Source organism: Hirundo rustica, chromosome 1 (assembly GCF_015227805.2).
Source record: "Hirundo rustica isolate bHirRus1 chromosome 1, bHirRus1.pri.v3, whole genome shotgun sequence".
NCBI lineage: Eukaryota > Metazoa > Chordata > Aves > Passeriformes > Hirundinidae > Hirundo > Hirundo rustica.
Genome location: NC_053450.1, coordinates 86,137,563 through 86,162,615, shown reverse-complemented (window position 1 = coordinate 86,162,615; position 25,053 = coordinate 86,137,563). Strand labels below are relative to the sequence as shown.

The following is a 25,053-nucleotide window of genomic DNA, read 5'->3' as shown; positions in this document are numbered from 1 at the left end:
CAAGCCTTCTGACATTTCCCAAATTAAACTGAAAGCATTTGTTCATACATACCTTTCTTATTCTGTTCAGAGAAGGAGAATCGGATTGTGAATGTGCATTGACCTGCCTAGTATTAATTTTCAGTACTTCACTTTTTTTCTTGTATTTTTAAGATGTCTATTTTACGGAATGAGTAATGGTGTCTGACTTAGGAACTTGTCTCAGTGGTCTGATTTGTGTTCATGGTTAATGTCTAACTTTGACTTGTATTCAAAGTTCAAGTTGAAGTCTGTGGTCGAAATGTAGAAAGATGTTTTCCAGGAGCTGAAGTCTAGCGGCTGAGATGGTGACAAGATTTGACTATCTGTGAACAGGATCTTGGTGAAGAGCTCTTCCTGGGGTTTAGTTGTTGTTTAGTGCTGTTAAAGTTAACTGACAGTTATTCATGTAAAATCTTCAGAAGATTCGAGTGTTATCTCTACAAAAAGGGCAGATAAGCCCTGTTTGTTGTAGGAGTGGATTCATAAGAAATTTAAACCGGTGTGGCTAGTTACAGCTGAGGTAGCCAATTTTATGGAAGTCGGAGAAGCTGTGCCAGTTCATGTCAGCAGCAAATCCCCCTCCCTGATGTGTGCCACTCTCCCGTACTGCTAGACAAAGGTAGGCTTGTCTTCTCCTTTTGCAGTGCCCGGCCATCTCTGAGAGAGCCCCATGGAGTTCTCTGGAGTGCCCATCAGTACTAACATAGCCAGAAGCAGTGTTGGGCAAGGAGTTAGATGCTTTATTAAAAGCATTTGTGCATACAGGAAACAGCACCAAAGTAGCCCTTTAAGCCATTTTCCAGTGAGTTGTGTAGTCAGAGAGGACTGACAGAAGCATTAGCAACTGCTGTCTGTTCCAGGGCTTGGTCTTTGTGCAAGGTGGAGAACACGAGCTGCTCGCACATGAGGTGCAAGCTAAGACACGTTGGTGTCCTTGTCCCTTGGTTGTGCATTCTTCTACATCGGTTACTTGGTCTGCGGTCATTTTCTCAGTGTTTTGGGTCATACAAAGAGGCTACTGTTTTTATTCATATAGCAGTGGTTGAGAAGTGGTTCACGGAAACAACCACCTTATTTTTCTGCTCTTCTGACTCCCACCCCTTCTCTCTCACACGCCCCTAGCAGCCATCAGCCTTCATTTCGCACAGCCCGGAGTTGCAGTTACTGAAGGCAGTGTGAGATGACACAGCTGAAAGTTCCCAGCCATAGTCGAGTGCTGAAGTATTAGTCAGCATGACATGAAGATTCACTTCTTTCCAGGTAGCTTTCACCCATAGTAATGTTTCTTGCTTCTAGAATGACTAGTACAACAGGGATAGCAGCCGTCCTTGGTTGCACGGTGTCCTAATTACCTGTCTAGCGTACAGCATTGCTTCGTGATGCACAAATGCAGACTTCTAGATTTTTCCTCTTTTACCAACAAGAAACCTCATTTCTGCAACCCCCCCGGTGTTTCTCAGTATCTTTAATTTCTAATGTCAAAGCTTAATGACTGGGACTGGAAATTAGGCTTTTATTCTCTCTTGAGAATGCACATTTGATGCAGAAATAATATCCTGGAGTCTAAAATGCTATAGTCTACTACAGTGGTGATGCGATGGAAGATTTGTGCTGCAGATAGGAAATACCAGACAGCTATTTTAAAATAGCAGAAAGCCTTTTAAAATTTTTTTCATTTTTTATGCTGACATTGAGCGAGCTCACTGGGGTGATCTTGTTGGTGAAATTAATTCATAACTTGAGTCCCTTTTGCTTTAGAACATGATTTTGTTTGCAGAATTTACCCTCTTTGGTGATGACTTTTGAGTACTGTCCTCTCTGGAACAGCTACAGGTTTCTTTTTCCTAGCCTGGGATGCAGCATTAGACCTGCACTTCTAGCAGTGTCATCAAGAGTGCTTGAAATACTGAATCGTCCCTTGAAACCATGATTCTTGCACATGGAAGGGGACAGCAGAATGTTGTATAGGTTCTTTATCCTACACAATACCCTGGCATGGTAAACTGCCCTGGGGAATTTTGCTGTCTTTGTAGGAACGTTGAGTTTGTACAAATGAAGAGAGAAGGAAAAAGGAGAAGGCTGGCTGAGCTTATCTTTGCAAAATGTACAGGTGCCCAAGACTCAAGAGCTGTTTTCTTGATGTGCGAGCCAGCGCTGTCAATCAGCCCATAATTTGCAAGCAAGGAGTCTACAAGCAGTAAAGTACAGCAAGGGTCCCAGAGAAGCCGTCTTTCTGGATCGGGGGGAGCACTGAGCCCTGTGTTTAGAGCTGGTGTGACACAGCAGGCAGAGCGTGATTGCCCAGCAAAGCTTCAAGGGAGGAATGTTTGCACAAACCAAAGCTGCAAGGCGTGCAAGAGGTGCTGCAGTCTTTGTTTCCTTCGAGGCTTGATAAATAACAGCGAACATGATGCTTTGAGCAGGTGAAAGCCCTGAAGTTAGGGTAGGTCAGAAGCTCTTTTACAGGCTTTTCTGCTGGCCCTGCTAACCTGTGCATGGTGAGCTGGGTCGACTTTCAGCAGGAGGGTTGCAGTGAAACGGGGGCTGTGGCAATAATTCCTGATGAAAAGTTCTTCAAGACTTTTGGGACTTCACAGCTGCCGGATTGAGCTAAATGGGTGGAGTTTTCCCTTTAAATAGCTGTGCCTGAGAGACTGTTGCTGCTGTTGTGGTGACGCTGGGGTGTTGCTAAGGCTGTAGGAAGTCAGTGCTGACATCTCTGTATTGGTGGTATGCTAAGCATGGACTGAAGAAAAATGGATCGTATGGTTTCACCACCACAGTTCTGACCTCCTCAAAGGATGTGGGTGTAGGTCAGAGACTTCAGGTGGCAGAGAGCAAAAAATCTTGGCCGGCAAATGTGCGTTCGGTGTGCCTGGGGGTTGTTTTGATATCCTTACTGCTGTTCCCAAGTTGGGAGGGTTGTGAGAAGGTGGGAGGGATAGTGTCACCTGCCTCTGTCTGTGCATGCACGTGCCCTCAGACTGCACATGCGGGTCCTTGGGCAGACCTTGAAACTCCCTAGTTAAAGAATGTCCTGTAACTGACACCTGTGCAGGCATCTGAGAGTGTGGGGTGAGTGGGTAGATCTGGGAGAGAAACATGCATTTCACAGACTTTCAGCAGTTCCCTTTCTATGTGAACACGCAAGTTGGTGTTTGCAGTGATTTCCTCTAAGAGCTCCACAGTGCTGCAGCCCTGACTTGCGTGGCTTTGCACTTCAAAAGCTTCGAGGGATGTAATTTTGCAGGGCTTTTTCCAGCTTCCTTAGCAACTTTAGGCAAATCACCTTAGCAGTGTGGAGTTTCATCATTAGTTCCACGAGGGTAACTCTCACCCTGGTGTGGGGGGCAGGGGAGAGCTGTATTGCGAGGCCGCTTCGTAATTTGTAAACCACATTTGCTGTTCTTGGAGAGCCTCCATTAAGTCACAGAATCCCCACGATTAACGCACCCCGACTGCCAAGGAATGCTGTCAAAGCTCGGCGTGCCTAGAGCTATCTGGTTTAAGAAGGTTGCAAAGAGGCACGAAATGTTGTCAGCATGTTTTAGATTGCATTTCTCAATAGTCTGCTAAAGTAGTATGCTCCATCCTGTATGCAAATTGAACTTTGTCAAATTGTCTTGCCACAAGATATCTATATTTGATACTATATTTCTTTCTCACAGATTCTGCCTGGCTTGTTCATTGGCAACTTTAAAGGTAAGATTAGTTTTACTATTCTCTCTAGGATTACTTAGCAGGGGGTCTTACAGTGTTGTTTTTCAGGCACTCAGAATTTTCTGGCATCTCTGTAGCTTTTTAACCCCATCTTGTTTCATATCTGGATTCACCTGGTAGCACTTGAAGAAGAACTCGTTTGCTCTCTCATCTGTGTGGTGTGCTGCAAGTACTTTGAGAAAAGTGAAATGAATACCATCTCCTTGGAGCATGCTTCAGCTGTAATTCCTAAACACTGGCCTGCCTTAAACGATTCCTAAGCTTGGCAAGCAAGCCTGTGAGCCTAGCAGATTCTTTGTAAGGCTTATTGCAAGTCCGCCTTATAAGTAAAGTCTTACTATGCCTCCTGCTCATTGCTTTCATTATTTGGTTATTTATAACAACTGCTAAAGAGTTCTGTTATCACTGCTTGTGAGACTGATGGGTCTGCTGGTTGCAGCTTGACCACTGATACTCACACGGTCTCTGTTGCAGATGTAAGTTTCTATGGATTTTTTTCCTTTATGCATGAGGTTTATTTTTTGTGTACGGAAAAAGAGACACATTTATAAAACACACAAAACCTTATGTAGACATACAAATAAATGGCCTGTTCTCAAAGCACTCTGTTAGCTGCTGTTCTGGCTGACTCCCTACTCAGAGGTAAACCGGTTGTGCATATACAGTTGTTTCGATAGATGTAGACGCCATATTTCCTATTCTTGGGTAAGACAGCAAAGCGGGGCTCCTGCGATATCCTGTCCTTCCTGGGCTGTCTGATACCACACCCAGTCTGTTAAGACTGGCAACGTCTACACTGGATTTAGATGGTGCTGCGCCTTCTCTCTGCTTCATGCCCACTCTTCCTTCCTTGCCTCCCCATCCCAAAACCTTTGAGTTCAGTGTTTTTTGCTTGATTTACCTGCTTCTGGATCTGCTGATCCATACTATGGATCCAGTGCTTGCTGTCCCTTGGGACGTGGAGCTGATCATTTTGGAAGGCAGCCTGGAGATGCATGTGAGGTTAAAAGCTGCCTTTTGCCACACCATAAACACAAGCACAATGGCTACTGTGTGGGGGAGTGAATTGTGCCATGGTAAGGAAAATGAGAGGACAGAGGTGATTTCATGCTGATAATGAAAGGAGAAAAAAGAAAAATTATAGGAAAAAAAAAAGGCCAAGAGGGTAGTTTTGAAAGCCCTTAACTGACTTGGTCACAGCTACGTTACTTCCTCTTTTTGTTTTCTGTTTCTGAAGTGATTCAGGCAAGAGGTAGAATTGGGAAGATGTTGGATAGTGGAGATGTTAGGTTGTCTGGCAGGATGGGCCCTGGTAGCATGGCTCCCAGTCCGTCCCTCTCGCCATGGCCATCCCTCGCCCAGGAGAGTGAAACTCAGCCGGAGCATCTGTTTGCTGGTGTGGTTCTGTTTCCAGTGCAGGGGAGCTGGGCAGGGCTGTGGGGTCAGTCAGCGCCTCTGCCCACGCCAGGCCGGCCGGCCGCTCTCCGTGTGCCAGGGGAGCAGCCCTGGAATGGCACGGCAGGTCACGCCTGCGCCCAGAGCAGTGCTCTGAGTGGGAAGTGTTCCTGGGAACCTCGCTGAAAGGAAGGCAGAGGGTGTAATGCTTCTGCTTACCTCCGTAAAAGAGAGGAAAGACGAGTTGACTTTAACCCCAGTGTTTGTATTATGGGCTCCGTTTTTTAAATTAATTAAAAATACAAACAAAATGTCCGTTTATTTACTGCTATGACCTTTGCTCATATTGCTTTTAATCATTACGTTCTACGCTCACGAGTGCCTGTTATAATCTCAGATAAGCTGCCATACCTGGAGAGGAAAAGATAGGTGTTGCAGTACTTCACTAATACAAGAGCATACTTTTACAATCCTTACCCTTCTCTGCGTCCCTTGTCCCCCAACACCCCCTTGCCTCACTGCTTAGGAGCGGTTGCAGCAAGCTCTCTGTGCAGTGAAGTCATCCCATTTAGGAACAGGTTGTTGGTTAATCACCAGTGTACTTTTCTGGAGGAGTTTGATTCCAGTGTTCTTGGGGCACAAGATTGGTGGCACTTTTTAAAAAAGTGACTAATGAGCATTGAGACAGCCACAAAGGGAATCATTGACTGAGGAATACTCAGCAGTATGTGCAATTTGGATTGGTAAGAGTATGCTGATTTGGGCAGCTGAAATGACTAGCTACTCGTAGAAACAGGGGTTTACAGAATTATTTCCTGTAACACATTTTTGACCAGTCTCCCATTCTTCAGCTTAAGACTGATAGCTTGAAGTTGAATAAGTTGCATCTTGTCAGTAAGGGGAGGAAACACTGAATCCCTGGTGTTGGGCATCTTGCCCAGACACGGGGCTGAGAATTCAAGGCACTGTCTGAGTCCCTGAGCAGGGGTGGAGAGGAGGGAGCTTCTCCTGAAGCTGAGTCAGGGGAATGTTTGTAAATCGCTCTGATCTGCCCTCTGGAGGATAGCTGCTCCTCAGGGAGCCGGGCATGCACACTTTCCAGAGCTAAATCAATGTGCCATCCTACTCACACTCCTGTCTCGTTGCTGCATGGGAGACCCCTGGGAGCACTGGCAGGCTGGGAAAGGCACGGTTCTTCCAGATGGATGCCTTTCTGCTGAGTGAAAGTAGGATGTTCGAGATGTTAAACGCTAATTCTGGAGGGCTGTTGTCTGGAGAAGGCATTCAGCAATTGTTCTGATTGGGGAATTATTATTCACCATTCAGCTATATTTCTACTTTTAGAACCTAGTAAACTTAAATACAGTCTATGACAGAGCAGTGCAAATTCTGCATTTGACTGGGAGATAAACTGAGGCCCCAGAAACAGCTTGTGAAATGAACCTGTGGCAGAAATGGGAGCTGAACTTGCCGCTTCTGTTTCGTTTGCTGCTGCACAAACCTCTAAGCACATAGACTGAGAAAAGGGCTTTAATAACCACCTTAAGGGTCTTTAGGGTAGCAAGTTATATATAGGGCTGATTATGGAAAGCACTGAAGTATCTCCTGAAATCCCCAGTGGTCCACAGAGGTTGAGTATGTCTCTGAAAAACTTTCCTGAATAAGCACAGATCTTGGCATGTGTTCAAGTGCTTTTTATCTTATAGGCTCTGTAAGTATGCTTCAGCTCATCAGTAGCACATGAAAAGTGTGGTATGCTCCTGAGAGGGTATATTTGAGATTGCACAGCTAGAGGGCAGAAAAATTCAAGAAGAACCATAGATGTCCATATAAAATACAAGACAGTCTGGTCTGAAAGCCCAGAAGGAAACAGAGCTCTTGGGATTCTTGTGTGAAAGTGAAGGAGGAGTTTTTTCTTTGCAAATGGGGGCTAAGAAGGAAAAATGAGGGAAAAGAAAGAGGACATTAACTCTTCTGTCTGCCTCTAGTTTTGGAGAAAATCTGTTTTGTTACATTTGTACCTTACAGATGAAATGCAGTCCTCTCAAAAGACAAAGAATTTATTGTGGGACTGCATGTCCACTTGTCTTCTGCACCTGATGCCCCTTGAAAGTCACCTGTGCTCTCAACAAAAATGGCTGCTTTGTTCCTTAAGGGAATGAAAGGACAGCCTGATTCTCTGCACAAATGGAAAACAAAAAATCTATTTCTTCTGCTGAGAGGTTCTTAATGGGTACTCAGTTTGCTTCCAAACCGAGAAGTGTGGCGGTAGCAGAAACCAGAGACTCAAGAATGTTTCTACCTTGAATATTAAAGAGCTTATGTTCTTCCTTGTTTGTTATCATTCAAGGTTTTTTCCATGGAATATTTGGGGGCTTTTTAATTTGAAGGGGAAAGCCACAATATGAGGTTTAATTTCCCCCAAAGAGTCCAGTTTTGCTGTGGGTGATCTGAACAGTCTTGGGGAGTCTTGGGGAAGTTTCTGCCCTTCCCATTACTAAGTGTATAAAAAGGCTATGCCCACCAAGTAGTTCTGCTGTGTTTCTAGTCAATTAATTCCCATTCTCATCTGTTTTTTTTTTCCCCCCCTTTTTTTTTTTTTTTTTTTAAAGTTCCATTTTCTAGGGCTTTATATCAGGTACTGAAAACAGGAGAGATGGCTATACCCTTTCCTTTTTCAGGTTCACCTTTTGAGGGAAGACAATTTATTGGTACTTCATTAAACAGAGTACTGACATCTTTTCCCCACCTTTCTTGTTCCCCAAAAAAGTCCTACTGAGAGGATGGGACAAAATATGTTTTAGAACAAAGTGTGGAGACAGGAGAGGTGAAGTTTTTGTTCATGTACACGGTTTGTGTGTGTGTGTGTCTGTAACTTACATAACTCGATTCAGGAACAAAGCTTTCCTTATGGGAAACCATTCTCAGTATTAGCCCTTAGTGCTCTGAACCATGCAGAGGATGCTCTTCTTTAGGTCGCTGTCTCTCTATCTAGCTCTCTCCAAAGAAGAAAATAAAGTGTAGACAAAAATTTACTTTCTATAATAAAAAATTAAAGATATGATGATGATGAAATTGTAGTCTCTGCACATCTGCAGATTGAGACTTGATCCTGTTGTACGTGCTGGGCTGACTTGCCTTCCCTGAGATGAAGTCCTCATCCCTCACCTTGCATTTCTGTGGAGGCACTAAAATACTGAAGTAAGAGAGAATGGTTGTAGGTACATTTGAGGCTTCGCTGCTGTAGTGTTGCAGTTCAGTCATTGATCTGTCTTACCTGCAGTGGTTGGAGCTGTGTCTCTTTTGCTGATGGGGGATGGAAGTACACTGCACTAGGTGATTTGCTTCCCAGAGCAGCAGGGAGACAAATTCTGACAGGCCCTGGTCCCATTTTGATGACTTTGGCATTGCTTTTGTGCTTAGAGTGTTTGCAGCTCTCTGCATGAGTAGGGGTTAAACTTGGAGTCATAGTATGAAACTGAGGGAAAATAGGCTAAATGTGTGAGGGGGAGAGGAAAACTTCCCCAGTGTGAATTGTGTCATTTTGTGTGAGGAGAGAATTTCGCAAAAGCCTTACTCAAAAGTCCACATCTGCGTTAGCTGAGAAGCATTTTGCTGTATGAAGCAGAACGTTAGGTAACCTGTTGTGAAGAATAATACCGCAGTTGAGGCACCCTTTAGAGGATGCCCAGGAGGGGCTCTGACAGGTAGGTTTAATCTTAGCATTTGAAAATGGGGTGTTTCACACTGGGATTTCAAAACGTGAGCCTGCATGTGCTTGTACAGCATTGTGCTACAGCAATGAGGTTAGAATTGCTGTGGTGATGGTGGTTCTTTTGGTTTTTGGTGGTTCTTTACATAACCTCTACATTTTTTTTGTTGTTTATGGTATGAGACTATGAGTGACAGGATATCTTATTTGTACTGCTGTTTAAATAGCCTTATCTGTAGTATCTGTAGAGACTTAATGCAGGTGCTGGGGAACCAGGGGAATTTCCCCTTTGTAAACTGTTTGAAGTTTAGATCCAGATAGTAGCTGGGAAGCTTTTTCTCCTCTGCTTTAGAGAATTGAATGGTTATTTCCCAAATATTAAGGACCTGCTGGCTACCTGGTGATGTAGGTCGGCATGGCCATTTCCAGCTTGTTTCTAGGAATATCTGAAATCTCACTGTATAGCTTTGATTTATTGAAATTCCTTTAGCCTAAGTCTCTGTTAACTGAAGAACTAAGGTACTTCAGTTTTTTTGAGTTGTACTATGTCCATTAGGCCTTTCAAACTGGCTCAAAGCAGTCAGCATTTAATTTGGATCATATCTTCTTTTGAGGCAGAGTGCCTTGTATGGAAAGACATTTCTTACCACATAGGACCTACTGATAATTAGAGAGAGCACCTCATTGTGCTAGGTGCGCATTAACACTGTGAATTCCGGCCAGCAGGCTCTGAAGTCTGCCCTTACTCTTTGTAAGACAGAAAACAGTGATTTTTAGGGGCACTTAGACTGGTTTCTGGGCTTCCAAATCCCTGCCTGCTTAGACATTCCCTAAGGAATTGAGACTGTCCTACAAACTGTTAAAAAAATCTGAAGGTCAGGTGGATTAGAGGACCTCGCCTGGCAAGCATTAGCATTTCTTCTTTGAAATGTTTGCTCTGAGATTTTTAGGAAATGTTATTTGCTCTGTGAAGCTAGGCATTAATTCTGTTTCAGACAGAATTTGTGTTAATTCTCTCCTGAAGGATTAGGCATCTGTGTTGATCATGCAGGCTTGAGCAGAAGTGAGTAAAATCCTTACAGTTTTGACTCTTTTCTTCATTTTATTAGCTATAGAGAAGCTTTCATAATTGGATTAAGTTTAAATTTTATTGCTTGTTACTGTGCTCACTTGGATCTTGTCTATGGGGCAGTATAATTAAATGTCCAGCTCTTCTTTGTGGTGTTGAAACTTTATAGTAGGTGGATAAGATGATACAAGAGATGCTAATTGAACTCTTGCATGTACATAAAGAACATCCAGGTGATGCTATTATTTTTGTACCTAGAGAGAGCCGGTTTGAAACCTTTGTGGTCAGTGCTCTCTTTTTGTGTGCAACCAGGCTAATGTGAACAGATTGTATGGGCAGATTTCAAAGGCAGGTGTTCACATCACAAAACCACTGCTGTACTTGCCATGGTGTGCCATTCTCAAGCAAGAAGGTCAGAAGTAAATGGGCACAAGCTAACTTTTACATGTGTTGGTGGTTCTTTCAGGTCGTTTTCTGACATGCTGGTAGTTAGTATGGGGAAGGTTGCTCACTGATGAGAGATAGTCTGTTTTACACTTTTTTCTCATGGAATCAAGCCTATGGTTTTGCCATATCTAGTATCAAATTTTCATTCACCTCAGTTTTCTTTCCAGTTTTGAATGTCTGAAACCTCTTGGTTACAGGTCTAGGAACCACCTTTTCACAACTGCACTTCCTCGCTGTAGCATTTTGCTTTTACATACATTCGATATCTTCATCACCTTGTCTCTCTTTAGACTTAAAATTTTCATTTGTATTGGCTAAATGCACATTTTTCTCTACTAGTTCATAGAAAGTAAGAATCTTGTTATCATCTTGGCTTGTCTGCTGGGACCTCAATTCAAGTGATATGGTTGGCTTCCCTTCTCAGACCTGGGTGTCACAGGGTCTGTTTCCCTAGGGAAAATGTATTCCCTGAAGGGGGATTTGTGGGTAGAGAGGAGGTCAGATATTCCTTTTGCAGCTCTGAGTGCGTGTTCAGATGTCCATCACCTGCACACAGACGTGCACAGACTTATATTTCAGATGCAAAGTACATGAAACTTCTGACTTGAGAACATATTCCTGTGTCACTTAAGCTTGGTCTTTATATAGTATATAATTTGTTTTGGAGTTAGAAGTGTGTCTTCCCGTTACCCACTCTAATGATGGTGTTCTAGAACAGCTGCATTTGAGGTTTTGCCTGACTTTATGCAGCTTCAAAAGGAAATGTATAAACAATAAGTAACTTTTCAGCATGCACAATGGAAATGCTGTTTCTAGAGATTAAAAAAAAAATTGTCTTCCTTTTCTTCCCTCTGTCACAGATGCCCGAGATGTAGAGCAGTTGAGTAAGAATAACATTACGCACATTCTTTCAATCCATGACAGTGCCCGCCCTATGCTCGAGGTAAGAGTTTGGGGGGACTCCTTACTTTGCAGTTGACTGTTAGAGTCATCTTGGGGTTATTTTTTTTTCTGTGCAGTTAGTGTTCTAAGACTGATTTTCTTGAAAGCTGTAGCTGTTTTGAGATACAGCCACAGATTTTGTTGTTGCTGCTGTTAAAATGAAGAGATATGTAACTGACAAAGGAAAAGAACTACACTGTCAATCTGTATAACACAATAATGGGATTATGTTATTAACTTAATACTAAAGGTAAGTTTCCTTCTGTGTGGAGTTTAAACATCACATAAACAACATTCCTTCCCCAGTACTAACCCTGCTTTCTACTTGGGCCCCTTCCTTGACTCTTTATGGCAGATGGGTTTGCAGTCCTTTTCTATGTGAAATAGCCTTATTTAGGCTTGGACTGTGGGAGAAACCAGTGATCTTCACAAAATAGACCTAAAATGGCAGAGCATCTGTAGTGTCCAACACTTTAACAAAAAGTATTATTCCCATTTTACTGAAGGGAAACTAATCTGAAGAGCTGTATTTGCTGTGTCATCTTGAGCAGGGAAGGAGCTGGGAACAGGAAACAGGTCTCCTTTGCTGGAATGCTATGCTTTCTTCTTTACACCAGCTTACCTTGGAGGGGAGTCTGGCTTGGCTTTGCTACATCTTAAAATCCTGCTACTTGATTTATGTCAGAACTATTATCCTCTAAAATTTGTTCATTCCTTCTCTGTGTTCCACTTCTCAGGAAGTGTGGCAAAATTGTGGGTAAGGCAGTTATTGGTGTTAGCCCTCATATGCTGCTGGGAATCTTTGCTCTTCTTTTTCTTAATGCAAAATGTCTCCAGTGATTTCAGTCCTTAAGCTACAGAATTTCCAGTTCTCCCAGGCAAGTCAATAGGCAAGCCAAACAAGAGGTGTCCCCAGTAGTCACAACCAACCCCAGTGTCAAGGTAATGTTGACCTCGAGTTTATAAATGTGCTGAAGCAGAGCTTTAGCTGTTGACTTTGTTACACTGTCCATTTGACTTGTGTAGTGCCTGATGCTTGTTAAGTCTGAAAAAGACTGAATATTAAGGGTGCTCTTAGTTGAAGAGATAAACATTTGTGCTCAGTAAAGGAGATGTCATGTTGCCTCTAGGGTGCTGGTCTTTAAAATGAATGGAATTTTGTTTTGCTTTATTATGATTAGAAAACCAGGAAGACTGATTATGGCACAGATCAGCTGTAGCCTCAGGCCAGTGCTTCTGGTGGTGGTAGTTTTGGCAGCCCACACACCACCTCCCTGCCTGTGGTGGTGCATCTGTTTGTGAGGCTGCATGGTAAATAGAACTGGGAGGTTTTGTGGTTTAAATATAACCAGGTCACCATTCCTTCCTCTAGTTACCACCACAAAACACATCAAGGATTATGTCTACCCAGATCTCTTCCCAAACTCAAAAGTTTCAGTGGCATGTGAACAAACAGTGACTGGTTGAGGATGGACTTGCTTTAATCACCTCTGCTTCCAACTGTGCCTTCAATTTTCTCTGCATGCAGTATGGTTCCTTTAAAACTTCTCCCCAGTTCCTAAAGTATAGTAAAAGTTTTAAATTCCATTTGTTTGGGAGCTGAGCTAATTTTGATTACTTTATCAGTCATGGTCTTACTGCAGTGATTGTTTGTGATTGAATGCTTCTGTCTAGGAACAAGAGCCTAGGAAAAAAAACCCAAAAAACTCTGAAAACCTCTCTTAGGTTTGGTTACTTCCTTTGTTATTTACATCTGTGCCAGGTTGTAGTTGGGTTTGTTTACAGCTTGTGTTTCCATATTGTTCTTATGTCCACTGAAATCAAATAGGAATGTTTTCCCTATGTGTATCCCTTATCACCTTCCTCCCCAAGTTTCATGCATGGAAGGTGATTACTTTTGTGTTGAGAAATCATCTGATGTTATTCTGACTTGTAAACTTGCAATTGTAGTGATAAGGGAATGTATTTTCCCTGAGATACCCTGTTTCATGTGTATGCATTTATGTGAATGCTGATCACCTGTAAAAAGCTGCCTTTGCTTCTGCAGTATTTGCCTTTGTCTTTAACTAACAATATTTTATCTCCATTGTTCCCTAGTCCTGTAGGAGATGTAGGTACCTGTAGGAAATGCTACAAATAATTCATTAGACAAAGTTTTCTGTGCATGCTTAGGAAGCTAAGTGTTTTTAGACACTGAAAAGCCAGTAGTGTTTTAGTAGCATGTTATCAAAGAAAATTTGGTGTTTTCTGCCTGTCTGTGAAACAAAGAATATGGATGCGTATTTCAGCTCGCGGAAGTCACAAATTACCCACATCTTGCTTGTCAGATTTTGATGTTTCATCACTCTTTTGATGTAATAATACCTCTGAACAGAGCACTTAAAGTGGTGTATCAGAAGTAATGATTCTGTACCCAGTTATGGTGGGTGGATGGAGAATGAAAATGCCCAATCTGACTTTGTCATTTCATAGTCAAGGATTCAATACGACCATGTCATGCGTAGTCAAGAATGAAAACAAACTTCAGTCTATGTGGTGATCACCAACTTGTAAAACTGTTTTTCTTTTGTAGTAACTCAAGGCATTGCCCCTCTCTGGGGTGTTACAGACTGTTTTTACCTCGTTATTTGAAATGCTTACAATACCTTTAAAAAGTATGCTTTCCTGTGTGACTTACATACTTCAGGTTTTGGGTATAGGTTCCTCGTAAGTTAGTAAGCTATTAGGGAATGATTGAAGAGCTTCACAACAAAGTATTATATTGGTTTAGCTAACATGTGCCTACTGAGATACACTTTAAAAAAAAAGTTTTCTTATAGAAATTCAGTTTTGGACATTATCTCAATCATCATTTACAAACCCTTATGGATGTCTGATTCACAGGTGGCTCATAATCAAAGTTTCGCCTTAGGAAGTAATGAGTACTTTCAAGCTGGAATAACAGGAAAAAGTAGGTATAAAATTAGTTGGATTCTGAAACTTCTTACGCCCTTAGACATGGCTAGCTTGCATTAAGTGCAAGACACAGAATTGTTTGTAAGACTTCAAGTGATTTACACTGGAAGAAATTTGCCAAAATCTGGCCTGAGCGATCTTGCCATATTGTTCTTTAGTTCTTTTTGTCTAAACTGTTTCAAAGAATTTTTTCCTCTAATAAAACCAATTTTGAAATGTATTTAGAGAGTGTTCTGAGGCTATTTGTTCTGATTAAGCACACCATTATTATACAGGATCTTAACCACTTTGGTGAGAATTTTATAGTTTAAAGATGCATGTTTATAGCTCCTGTGATACAAACATCTCATGGAAAATCCTATGGGTAGCAGGTAGCATGTCCAAGAAAAAGGTGCAGATGCTGTATGGATCCAGGTTTGTTATTTCAGATATAATGAGTGAGAGCACTGTCCAACAGCACCCACAGATGCACAGGGGCAGTAGCCTTGGTGAATCAAGTTGGCTACTCCAGAGCACTTTGTATGGCTGCCCATGGGACACTCACAGATGTTTTAAAAATCCACACAAAAGCCGTGAACAGAGGAGAATAATTGGATTTCTTGCCACCTGCTTTTTCTATGCTGTTTCTCAGTTTAGGTTTTAAAATCTCTATTCAGGATATGAGACACTGAAAGGTAGATGGGGAAATATGTTCCCAAGTGTGCTTTAGGTAATAGTGTATTTGGCATTTAACGTCTTCATCAATGACATAGAGGGATTGAGTGCACCCTCAGCACATTTACAGATGATAAAATTTTTTGTTCCAGTTGCTCAAAGTAAAGTATGTAAAGGTAAATCTTGTTAATCTTAACAGAAGAATATGATTGCAGGTCCATTGAGGTGTTTGTCTCTGGATTTTCCAGGTGTTAAACCCTGTTCTGGGGGTGGTTATATGGCCCAAACTAAATAGACTGTTGATGTGGATTGTGCAGGAGCTTGAAAACAGCTGCATCTCATTCTGTAAAGTATAGGCTGTGGTGGACAGTCATGTCCAAGCAGCTGAACTTAGAAGCATTCTTAGTCCTCCCATCATTCCTCCCCACGACCACAGGTTTAAATGCTGGTAGAGGGAAGAATGCTTCCCATGCTGCATTGGGCAGTGGTTGCTATTTGCAATGCAGGAAGGAGAGCAGCGTGAGTCCTGGGAGCAGGAGGGGTATTGAGTTCTTGTCAAACAGGTGCTCAGGCCCTGTCCCAGAGAGGTGTCATCCCCAAAGAGAGGCAGGGATGGGTAGGCATTCTGTGGGTCCCCACGTGGAAAGGCCACATCAGGACTGCATGTCGTTGTGGCCGGCAAATGACGTGTCGCAAATTCAGACTGGAAGTAAGGAAGACTTTCACCGTGAAGGTTAGTAATTGCTGGAATATATTTCTGGAGGTAGAGGTGGGTTTTCTCATGTGCTCCATTTTTGTGTGGAAGTTGATTCAGGTGAGGCTGGGTTATAGCTGTCTTTAAGCTTTGTATTTTAGAGCCAGAGCATTTCACAGTCCTTGGTCTGTCTGAGACACTTTGAGGTGCCAGTTGTGGTGACTGTTGTGAGCATTGCAGACACCTGTCCATCAGTCAGGAAATGGACTGAAACCAGCAGCTTTTTTCTCACAGTCCACCACGCATTTGTCAGTTACCAGTAATTTTGCTGCTGTTCTTGACCTGCACCAGAGGTTTGATCCAGTAAATGTATGAATCCCATTACCAGTCGCCTGTGGTTGTGGAGTCCTTTGGCATTAATTTATTTAGAGCATTATCATTGTCAGACTGACTCCTGCTGTGTCACAGGAAGCTTTGTGTGCTGCACTCATCGGGTAGACATCATAACGATCATGTTGATGTAGATTTTAAATTGACAAGAGTTTGTGTGGGCATGCCTGTACTGTCCCCTGCCACAAAAGCTCTCTGTTGTTCACTCTGTTAATGAGGAACTGCATTAAGAGTAGCTTTTTGCATGTGTGCTGCCTCTGTATGCATGCCAGTTTTCTTTCTTAGTTTTCTGTGGCTACAGAATATTTGTTTGTTTTTTATTTTCAATATGTCGATTCCCCCCCCCTCATTCTGCAGAGTTAACCAGAGCACTCTAAGAGGACAGTTATCTGGTTTTTTTCTTTGTATTCTGATGCCATTAACAATATCGTCTTAATCTGGTACGTGCTGTCTCCAGGGCAGTGGTTTTCCCCTCTTTTTTCCTGAATCTGACTACCTAAATAAGTGTTGATGTGGTAGGGGGGTGGAGGGATAAGGGAGGCAGAGAAGAGCTGGTTGCTGACTGAACTACTAAGTGTGGTTTTGAGCACCACAATATAAAAAAGACATTGAACTATTGGAGACTGTCCAAAGAAGGGCCATGAGGATGGTGAAGGGCCTTGAGGGAAAGTCTTATGAGGAACAGCTGAGGTCACTTGCTCTGTTCAGCCTGGAGAAGAGGAGACTCAGGGGAGACCTCTTTGTGGTCTTCGGAATCCTCACGAGCGGAAGTGGAGGTGCAAGTACTGATCTCTTCACTCTCATGACCAGTGACAGCACTTGGGGAAAGAGCATGAAGCTGAGTTAAGGGAGGTTTAGGTTGGTTACCAGGAAAAAGTTTTTCACCCAGAAGGTGGTTGAGCACTGGAACAGGCTCCTTTAGGAAGTGGGCACAGCACCAAACCTGAGTTCAAGAAGCATTTGGACAGCACTCTCAGGGCACATGGTGTAACTCTTGGGGTGTCCTGTGCAGGGCTGGGAGTTGGACTGAATGATCCTGATTGGTTCCTTCCAACTAGGCACAATCTACGATTCTATAATCTTTTTTGCCCAGTCCATCAGCTTTTGCAGCCAGCACAAATTAACTGTGTCATTGGAAATAAAGAACTTCTCAGCCAGGTTGTTTTATAAAGAATTTTAGGTACTTTTTTTCATTTCAAATTCTAAAATTTTATCCAAATAGAAATAGGGTTTCAAAGACTCAGTACCTAAGGAGCTGAACTGAAAGTGAATAACAGAGTTAAAAATTTCTATGAAGATCTTTCAGAAAAATCTTTCGTACTCCCTGAGTAAACAGTCTAATGCATTAATAGAATACAGGCAATGAAAAGATGCTGTAACTGGAACAGAACCAGTAAGTGTGAGGAATAGAAGCTGTAGAAAAATAAGGATGCTATGGAGAAGTTGTATAACTTCTCTGCACCAGATTTATCACTGCTGAATGCTGTGATATACCTGTTTTATAAGGTATTAAGGATGAGAAGCTTGCCACTGGAGAAATCACAAGAGGAAGTACTGAATCGAGATTAAGAATTAAAAATAAAGTGTACAACTGGCTACTAAATCCAGACCTTTGGAAGAAAGTGAAGAACTAAATGACTATTAAAAACTGAGAAATGTGTGTAATATCTAATGGTCATAGCCTGAAGACCTGTCATAGATAATGGATTCATACCAGCTTGCATGAAGATCTGGAATCTTGCTTCATATTTTTCAAGCCTGGCTGTATGTTGTAAGTCTTAATGCAGTTTTAGCTGAGCTTGATAATCTTGCATGTTCACCCACGATCTTTAGACCATACTTGTGTACTTTTTTAGAAATGGCAAGCAAAGTCAGCTGTTTTAGAAGAACTGGACTGGCAGCTCTGGCACAATGCAAGTAATCTGGTTAGCACAGTTTGTGGATGGCATTTTTGCAGCCATTTAGGTTCTGACCTAAATTATTATAGAAACCTATAATATCTGCTGTTAGCACTTAATGTGATAACTTTGGCCAGGGAACTTTGGCCTTATCTCCTTTAAGTTTTCTAATTCTTTCCTTCTATCACAAGTTTGGGGGAACTTCTTTTTCTCATGGTTGCCCTTTCTGGATATGACTTAATATTTTAATGCGTATGTATAATGGGAATTACCCCCAATTTCCCCAGCTGATAACTTTGGAAGTGCTGAAAGCTCCTTTAGTGATTTGTTTTGTAGTCATAGATTCATAGAATGGCTTGAGTTGGAAGGGAATTTAGAGACCATCTCATTCCAACCCCCTTCTGTGGATAGGGACACCTTCCACTACACCAGGCTGCTCAGAGCCCCATCCAGCCTGGCCATGAACACTACCAGGGATGGGGCATCTCACCTTAGCAGTAAAGAATTTCTTCCCAATATCTAATGTAAACCTACTCTCTTTCAGTTTGAAGTAATTTTCCCTTGTCCTACCACTACATGCTATTGTAAAAAGTCCCCCTCCATTTTTCTTGTAGGCTCCCTTCATGGACTGGAAGGCCACAATTAGAATACCCCAAAGCTTTCTCTTTACCAGGCTGAACAATCCCAATTCTCTTAGCCTTTTCTTCTAGGGGAGGTGCTCCATCCCTTTAAACATCTTAGTAGTCCTCCTCTGGACTCACTCCAGCAGGTCCATCTCCTTCTTGTGTCGGGCCCCCAGAGCTGGGTGCAGCACTCCAGGTGGGGTCTCAGCAGAGCAGTGCAGAGCAAAGCGGCAGAATCCCCTCCCTTGCTCTGCTGGCCACGCTGCTTTGGATGCAGCTCTGGATGCTGTTGGTTTTCTGGGCTGTGAGCACACATTGCTGGGCAGTGTTGAGCTTCTCATCCACCAGCACTGCCAAGTCCTTCTAAGCAGGGCTGCCCTTGATCTGTTCACCCCTCACCATTTGAGGACCATCCTCACACAGATAGTAGTCCAGAAAGGGTTTGTCTGTACTCAAAGGCATACGACTGCTTAACATGAAATAACTAAAAAGGGAAATACTGGGAAACCCATCAGCTGTAATTTATTTTTTTTTAAACAAAACACAGAGCAATAACGTATGTTTATTCTGGAGAGACACTGCTCAGAAAGTGAAAACAGGCAATCTGATAAAAATGTATTGCAATATTGTATAGCATGCAGAAGTCTTGAACTGTAGGAGGCCTTTCATATATAATTAATTTGCATCTTGATGACATGATAAGTGTAGGCCCTACTGGGTACGACTGGGCAACGTGTTCTCTCTGCAGGGTCTGTTGTCATTGTGATCCAACCCAAACACTTATGGGAACTGTTAAAGAGAGAGATGGCAAGACAGCCTTCAAACTCAGAGGTGCTAATATCATATAGCAAGGTCATGGCTGTTGTATAAAGACCAGCTCTACAAATTAACAGTTTAGTCAAGTTGGACTGTTGCATTTCCATCCATAGCACTAAACTCATATATCACCAGTGGTAGAAGCTGTTGGTTTTCAGCCATTGTGCTAATTTCAAGAGAAAGTGTACAAGCACTTCTAACAAAAAACCTTAACTTTCCTCTGCGATGTTTCACTGTCTTTTCATGGTAAGGGTTTCCTCTCATGAGATGTTTCAGAAGACCATGCTGAGCAAAACAGCTACCATTTTTCTTTCAGGTGTAGCAGCACCAGACGATTCTAGTTTGAAGTAATGCCCTGTCTGGCATTGATTCTGCTTGTGAAGTTGGGAGCTCTGACTAATTTTTCAATTATTACCCCAGCAGCCCACTAAGAAGCCACCAACAGACTTCCACAAAGCAGCTTTTAAAGTGTGTCAGGCCAGGCCTTCCTGATGGGGCACCCCTGGCAGTGGCTGCTGTGGTGATGCACTAAATTAGTTCACCGTTTGACTTGCTCATCACACACGAGATGTGTCGAGGGAGGCATGTTTCTGTCATGGCACGTGGCAGGGAGGGGAGGATGAGGACTGCTTGGAGCTGTCAATGGTGAGCTGTTTGCTTGAGGGATGTTGAGACCAGTAGGTGTCTGGTGTTTCTTATTGCTTGGTTATGGTGTTAACCAGAGCAGGACAAGTGCTCTGACCTGCATCTGCGGAAGACATGATGTGGGATGTGTTATCCCATGCTTCTAATCACAGAATCATAGAATGGTTTGGGTTGAAAGGGATCTTAAAGATCATCTAGTTCCATCCCCCTTGCAATGAATGGGCAGGAACACTTTCTACTAGACCATCCAACCTGGCTTTAAACATTTCCAGGGATGGCGAATCCACAATGTCTCTGTGTAACCTGTTCTAGTGTCTCATCACCCTTGCAGTAAAGAATTTATTTCTAGTATCTAATCTAAACTTGCTCTCAGATTGAAGGTATTTCCGCTTGTCCTGTCTCTATGTGCCCTTGTAAAAAGTAATGTGAGCATATTCCAGAGGTGAAGTGATCATGATCCAGCATTTCTTTAAAGAAAGAGGCAATTGGAATATATGTTTTATTTTAGTACTCAGAGACCCCCTTGAGGGTTAAGGGATCAAGTGTGATTGCTAGTGCTCAGATATGCCCTGACATGCCCGGGAGCTTGAATAAGTCATGTAGTCAAGGCAAGCTAACAAAGGCCTTCCTCTAAGCTGAAGTCCTGTAAATATTCTTGGTGTGTCCTAAAGGAGATAAACCACAATTTAATACAAACTCATTAGTGTTTTCTCTCACTCTGTATTCCTTCATATGAGACAGGTTAGAACTGGAATTCAGGGTTAGAATTAGAAATAGTAACCACAGCTCTGTGCAACTAAAATAAAATCCTTAAATTTTCAACATTTGCCTCCTTTAATTTTAGAGAGGACAGATGGGGCAGGAGGGTTTTAACAGGACACTTTATATTTGTGATTGACACATTCCAGCCTTAAGGAGCTTTTCAGAAGTGCCACTGACACTACTTCCTTAAGAAAACTATGAACCAGCATTGTAAAAAGCTCTGACATTGTATTATTCCTGATAGCACAAATGAAATGTGTGAATTCTATTGCAGGAGCCTCCTGTTTGCTGCTGTTCATGTTGTTCATGTAATTGCAATTTTGTTTATAGTATTTTTCAAAGCCAAACCTGAGTGTGTTGTTTGCTAAAGTCAACTAGTGGTTGTCCTTGGCTGAAACACAAATGCATTTTCTATGAGTCATTAATAAAATCAGCACCAATGGTGATTGCTACAGAAAGTAACTGAAAGGACAAACAAACGGTTGAACGGTTTTCAGTTTAGCAGGTTCAGTTCGGTGCATTACTGGACTAAACTCTTTATAAACTCTCGTTGGTTTGGCTTGAGGAGGCTTTGTGCCGGCTGTTTCCCACTTTAGCTTTTTTGCTGAAATGCCCCTAAACAAAAATAAGTCCTCCTGTCCTCATCTGTTGATGTGACGACTCAAATTAACACATGGTTTTTGACTAACCTGAAAGAACTTGCCAGGTGCTGGAGGTTTTCTATTTGCATCTTGGTTCACAAGTATAAGTTTAGGGTTTTATGTTTAAAAAAAATTTCTTGGAAATCGTTGATGGTATTTTTACATAAATTTAAATAGAGAAGTTTAATGCCAAAAATACAATACTGCTCTTTTTAAACCTTTTTTTTTTTTTTTTTTTAACAGACCCTTCCCCCACACTCTGCCCTTTTTTTAACGGACCCTTCCCCTACTCTCTGCCCTTGGAGAGCAGAAATTTTGTAACTTGAGATTCTTTTCCCCTCTCCTCAGCTTTTAAAATCTGATACTCTAGATTCAGGCTTCCAGTGCTAACTAGAACATCAGAAATATATGTACGGCAGTGGCAGAGATGATGTTCTGAAAAATGTCTGTAAAATCATTACTTGGAAAACCCACTGAACAAGAAATAATGAGTAGCATTTTTAGTCCTTCTTATTCTCCTGCAAGCTGTTTTGTGAGTGCTCATTTTATATCAGAATCACTGGACAGTGATTCCCTTTCACATATAAAACATATATTAGTATAATTAAGATGTAATCAATGATTATTATCATTGTCAATGACTTCAGAATATCTTTGATCATTGTCAAGGAGCAGCCATCTGTATAGGTGCTGCATTTGTCTTACAGTGCTTTTTGCACTTTATCCTGTTCAGAACTGAAATAATTCTTGGTATTGTACAATTGAATTTGTGCGTGCTCTGCAAAGGTCCTGTTTTCAGTCATTGACCCATTAGTTGGCATTTGGCACTTGGAGATATGTCATTCTGCTACTGCAAAATTCTAGAAGTTTTACCAAAAAACCCCAAATGCCTGTTTTTACAAGTTTAATTAAAATGCTGTTTTTAAAATAAGATTCTATTTAAGTAGAATAAAAACATAGTTTTCCTTATACTGAACTGTTGCGTTCCTGAGCAGTGAATGAAATACTTGATTTAATAACAAAGATTTAATTATCTTTTTTGAAAGCTAATGATATTGGGAAAGTCTTGTTCTTTAGTCTTACTGACTTTTCCAAGTGTGACATAACTGTTCAGTTTCCAACCTTAGCAGATCAACCTCTAAAACAGTTAGAAAATTGAATATTGACACAATTCCATTAATACCTTCTTGACTGTAGTGTAAAGCTTCTGCATGCACCTGAAATCTGGTTTAATGCCTTGATATTTGCTGCAGCAGAACTGACTTACTATTTTCAGAATCTGTGATGACATTGCACCAGTGTTGTTGTTGTTTCTCAAATAACAGTGAATTTTAGAAATTTTACTTAACTCTCCCTTGTTTCAACTTTGACAATCTTGAAATCTGAATACTTGCCCTAGTTTTGTTAGCTCTCACTGTATCCGTTTAACTGCAGCACTCAGTTTCAGGGCCTATGAGAGAAATCTAGTTTTGGTGGTTACTCTGCTGAAACAGAAAACAAAAAAGAAAATTATATTTTATTTTACTGATTTTTTGGGGACAATGTTAACAGGTTAAATACACCAAAAGAAATGGAATGACTGCTTTTGTTTGATGGGGCATCAGTTAGGATCACCATGTGAGTAGCAAGCAAAAAGTCTGAGGTGTATGTGTGTGTGTGTGTATATGTGTGTGTGTTGGAAAGTAGGGGTGTTTGGTGGTAAAGGTGATTGAAGGAGAAAGGAAAGTGAGCAGTGATTTCAAAGTAACAAGTGGAAAGTAGTAGTGAATTGAGCAGAAAAATGCTATCTTCGGCATCTCATTGCCCTAGGAGCTTGGGCATGCCCATGCCGTATGTCTGGGACTTTATATTAGCTAATAATATACGTAGATTCTGTGTAATTAAAAAGGCTGGATCAATAGATTTTAGTTGGGTAGTCTGAGGAAAAGAGTGTTTGGAGAGATAAAGCATGACTGACATAGCTGTCAGCTGAAGAAATGTTTGAGTCGCAATATATATGCAAGAATATTCAATAAATAAGGGGAATGTATTACTTTGTATTGGATTTTAAATAGTGTTTTAAGTGGTGTTTCTCTTTTCACCAGTTTTTATGCTTTGCAAGCTTTTCTCTTTTTTTTCAAATAAATACCATGTTTTGAAATGAGTAGCTGCTCTGTAGCGCCTAATTTACTGTGTGTAGGTGAAGTGGCACATTATCTGTTTTGAGTTGTTCTGTCCTTCCTTCACTGAGTAATTTTACAGAATTGTTATTCTTAGGGAACAAAGTGTCCTTAATTTAAAAAGATGTAAATAAAGACTTCTGTATGGTTGGTGTAAAATTTGTATTTGTCTTGCCATCTTTATTAACATGCAATTTTGGTTCAATCTGGAATATTGCATCTGCAACTGGATTCAGGTCTATTTAATGAAACTGCTAACTAGGGACCAGTTTGGAGCCTGTTGAAATTTTCACAAGAAGCTGGCTTCAATAGTCTTTGATTTAGCTTCCTCTGTTGTAGTCACTGTTCCAGTGATTGTTGCCGTCTAACATTTTATGCTTTGCAGTTTGAGAAACAAACTGCTAGGTAAGAAAATCGTGGTGTTTCTGTTTTTTAATCCATGATAATACCCTATATTAAATGCTGTAGATAGCTGTTTGCTTGGCATAAACTGTTTTACTTTAAAAGGTCCCTTTGGGACAGTTCTTCGATGGTACCTGCAGAGTATGTGCACAGGAAAGACAGTAGTGTCTTGGGGAACAGATATACAAATATCCTGGGTAGGTTTTTTTTTTTTTTTTTTCAAAAAGAGTCACAAACAGCAGGGTTCAGCAATTAAGTGTCTTCCTATTGCTGATATATTAAAAAAAAAAAAAAAAAAAGAAAGTCTACACAGCATGTGTGAGGAAAATCTAATTCCAGCAATCAGCCTAGGAATATCTACACAAAAAATCCTCTCATGTATGAATACCTGCCTCATACAGTCTTGTGGTGGTGGTGTATTTCAAGTGTCCGGTTACGATGAATGATATTTGGTCCTATTAGTATAATTATTATTTCAACCAAGAGAAGCAAAACTAGATGGTAGGGTGGGATCCTCAGGAGTTACCAGCTCCGGCCAAACTGTGTTTGGCTCGAAGTTGCTGAGAGTTTCACTGTTGATTTTTGTGGGAGATGGGTTAGGTCACTGCACAGTACTTTTGAAATCCCACCTCTAACTATTTCTGAGTTGAGTGTGTGATTATTTCCTCACAGGGAGGAGTCCATCACCACAGCCTTCCAAAAACACAGATGATATACATCAGTCAAAATACCAGATTCCAGTAACTTAAACCATCTCCTTTCTGAGAAGATTTACTAATAAAGCTAATAGGCTGATGCTGAGCATTTGCAAGCACAGTAGTGAAAAACGTGTGCTGTGGGCTTCGGTGGAAGTTGTGTAAGTGCTGAAGGTGTCCAGGATCAGGCTTTGGATGAGGCATTCGGGACCATGTGTGGTCTCTCATATGCTGGTTTCATGCTTGCTTGCAGTAGTTGCAACTAACCAGCCATGACAAAAAAAAAGACCATCGCAGGTCTTAAATTTGTGCTGGTGCTACTTCTGCTTTTAGAGTGAGCACGATCTGAAAGCCCCTCTGCACTCAGCCTGTGAAAAGCACTCAGCATGTGCCATAGCTTCTGAAATCTGCAG

The 25,053-nt window shown here is 41.6% G+C and overlaps 1 protein-coding gene across 1 annotated transcript in view; it reads left to right on the top strand.

Annotated features, from left to right (window-relative positions):
• The window catches only part of DUSP22 (dual specificity phosphatase 22), a 43,137-nt gene that overhangs the window by 2,494 nt on the left and 15,590 nt on the right, over positions 1-25,053 (top strand). The window contains exons 2-3 of the mRNA XM_040070383.1: positions 3,690-3,723; positions 11,225-11,307. Of these exons, the coding sequence (XP_039926317.1) occupies positions 3,690-3,723; positions 11,225-11,307 (117 nt within the window). The remainder of the gene's footprint in view (positions 1-3,689; positions 3,724-11,224; positions 11,308-25,053) is intronic.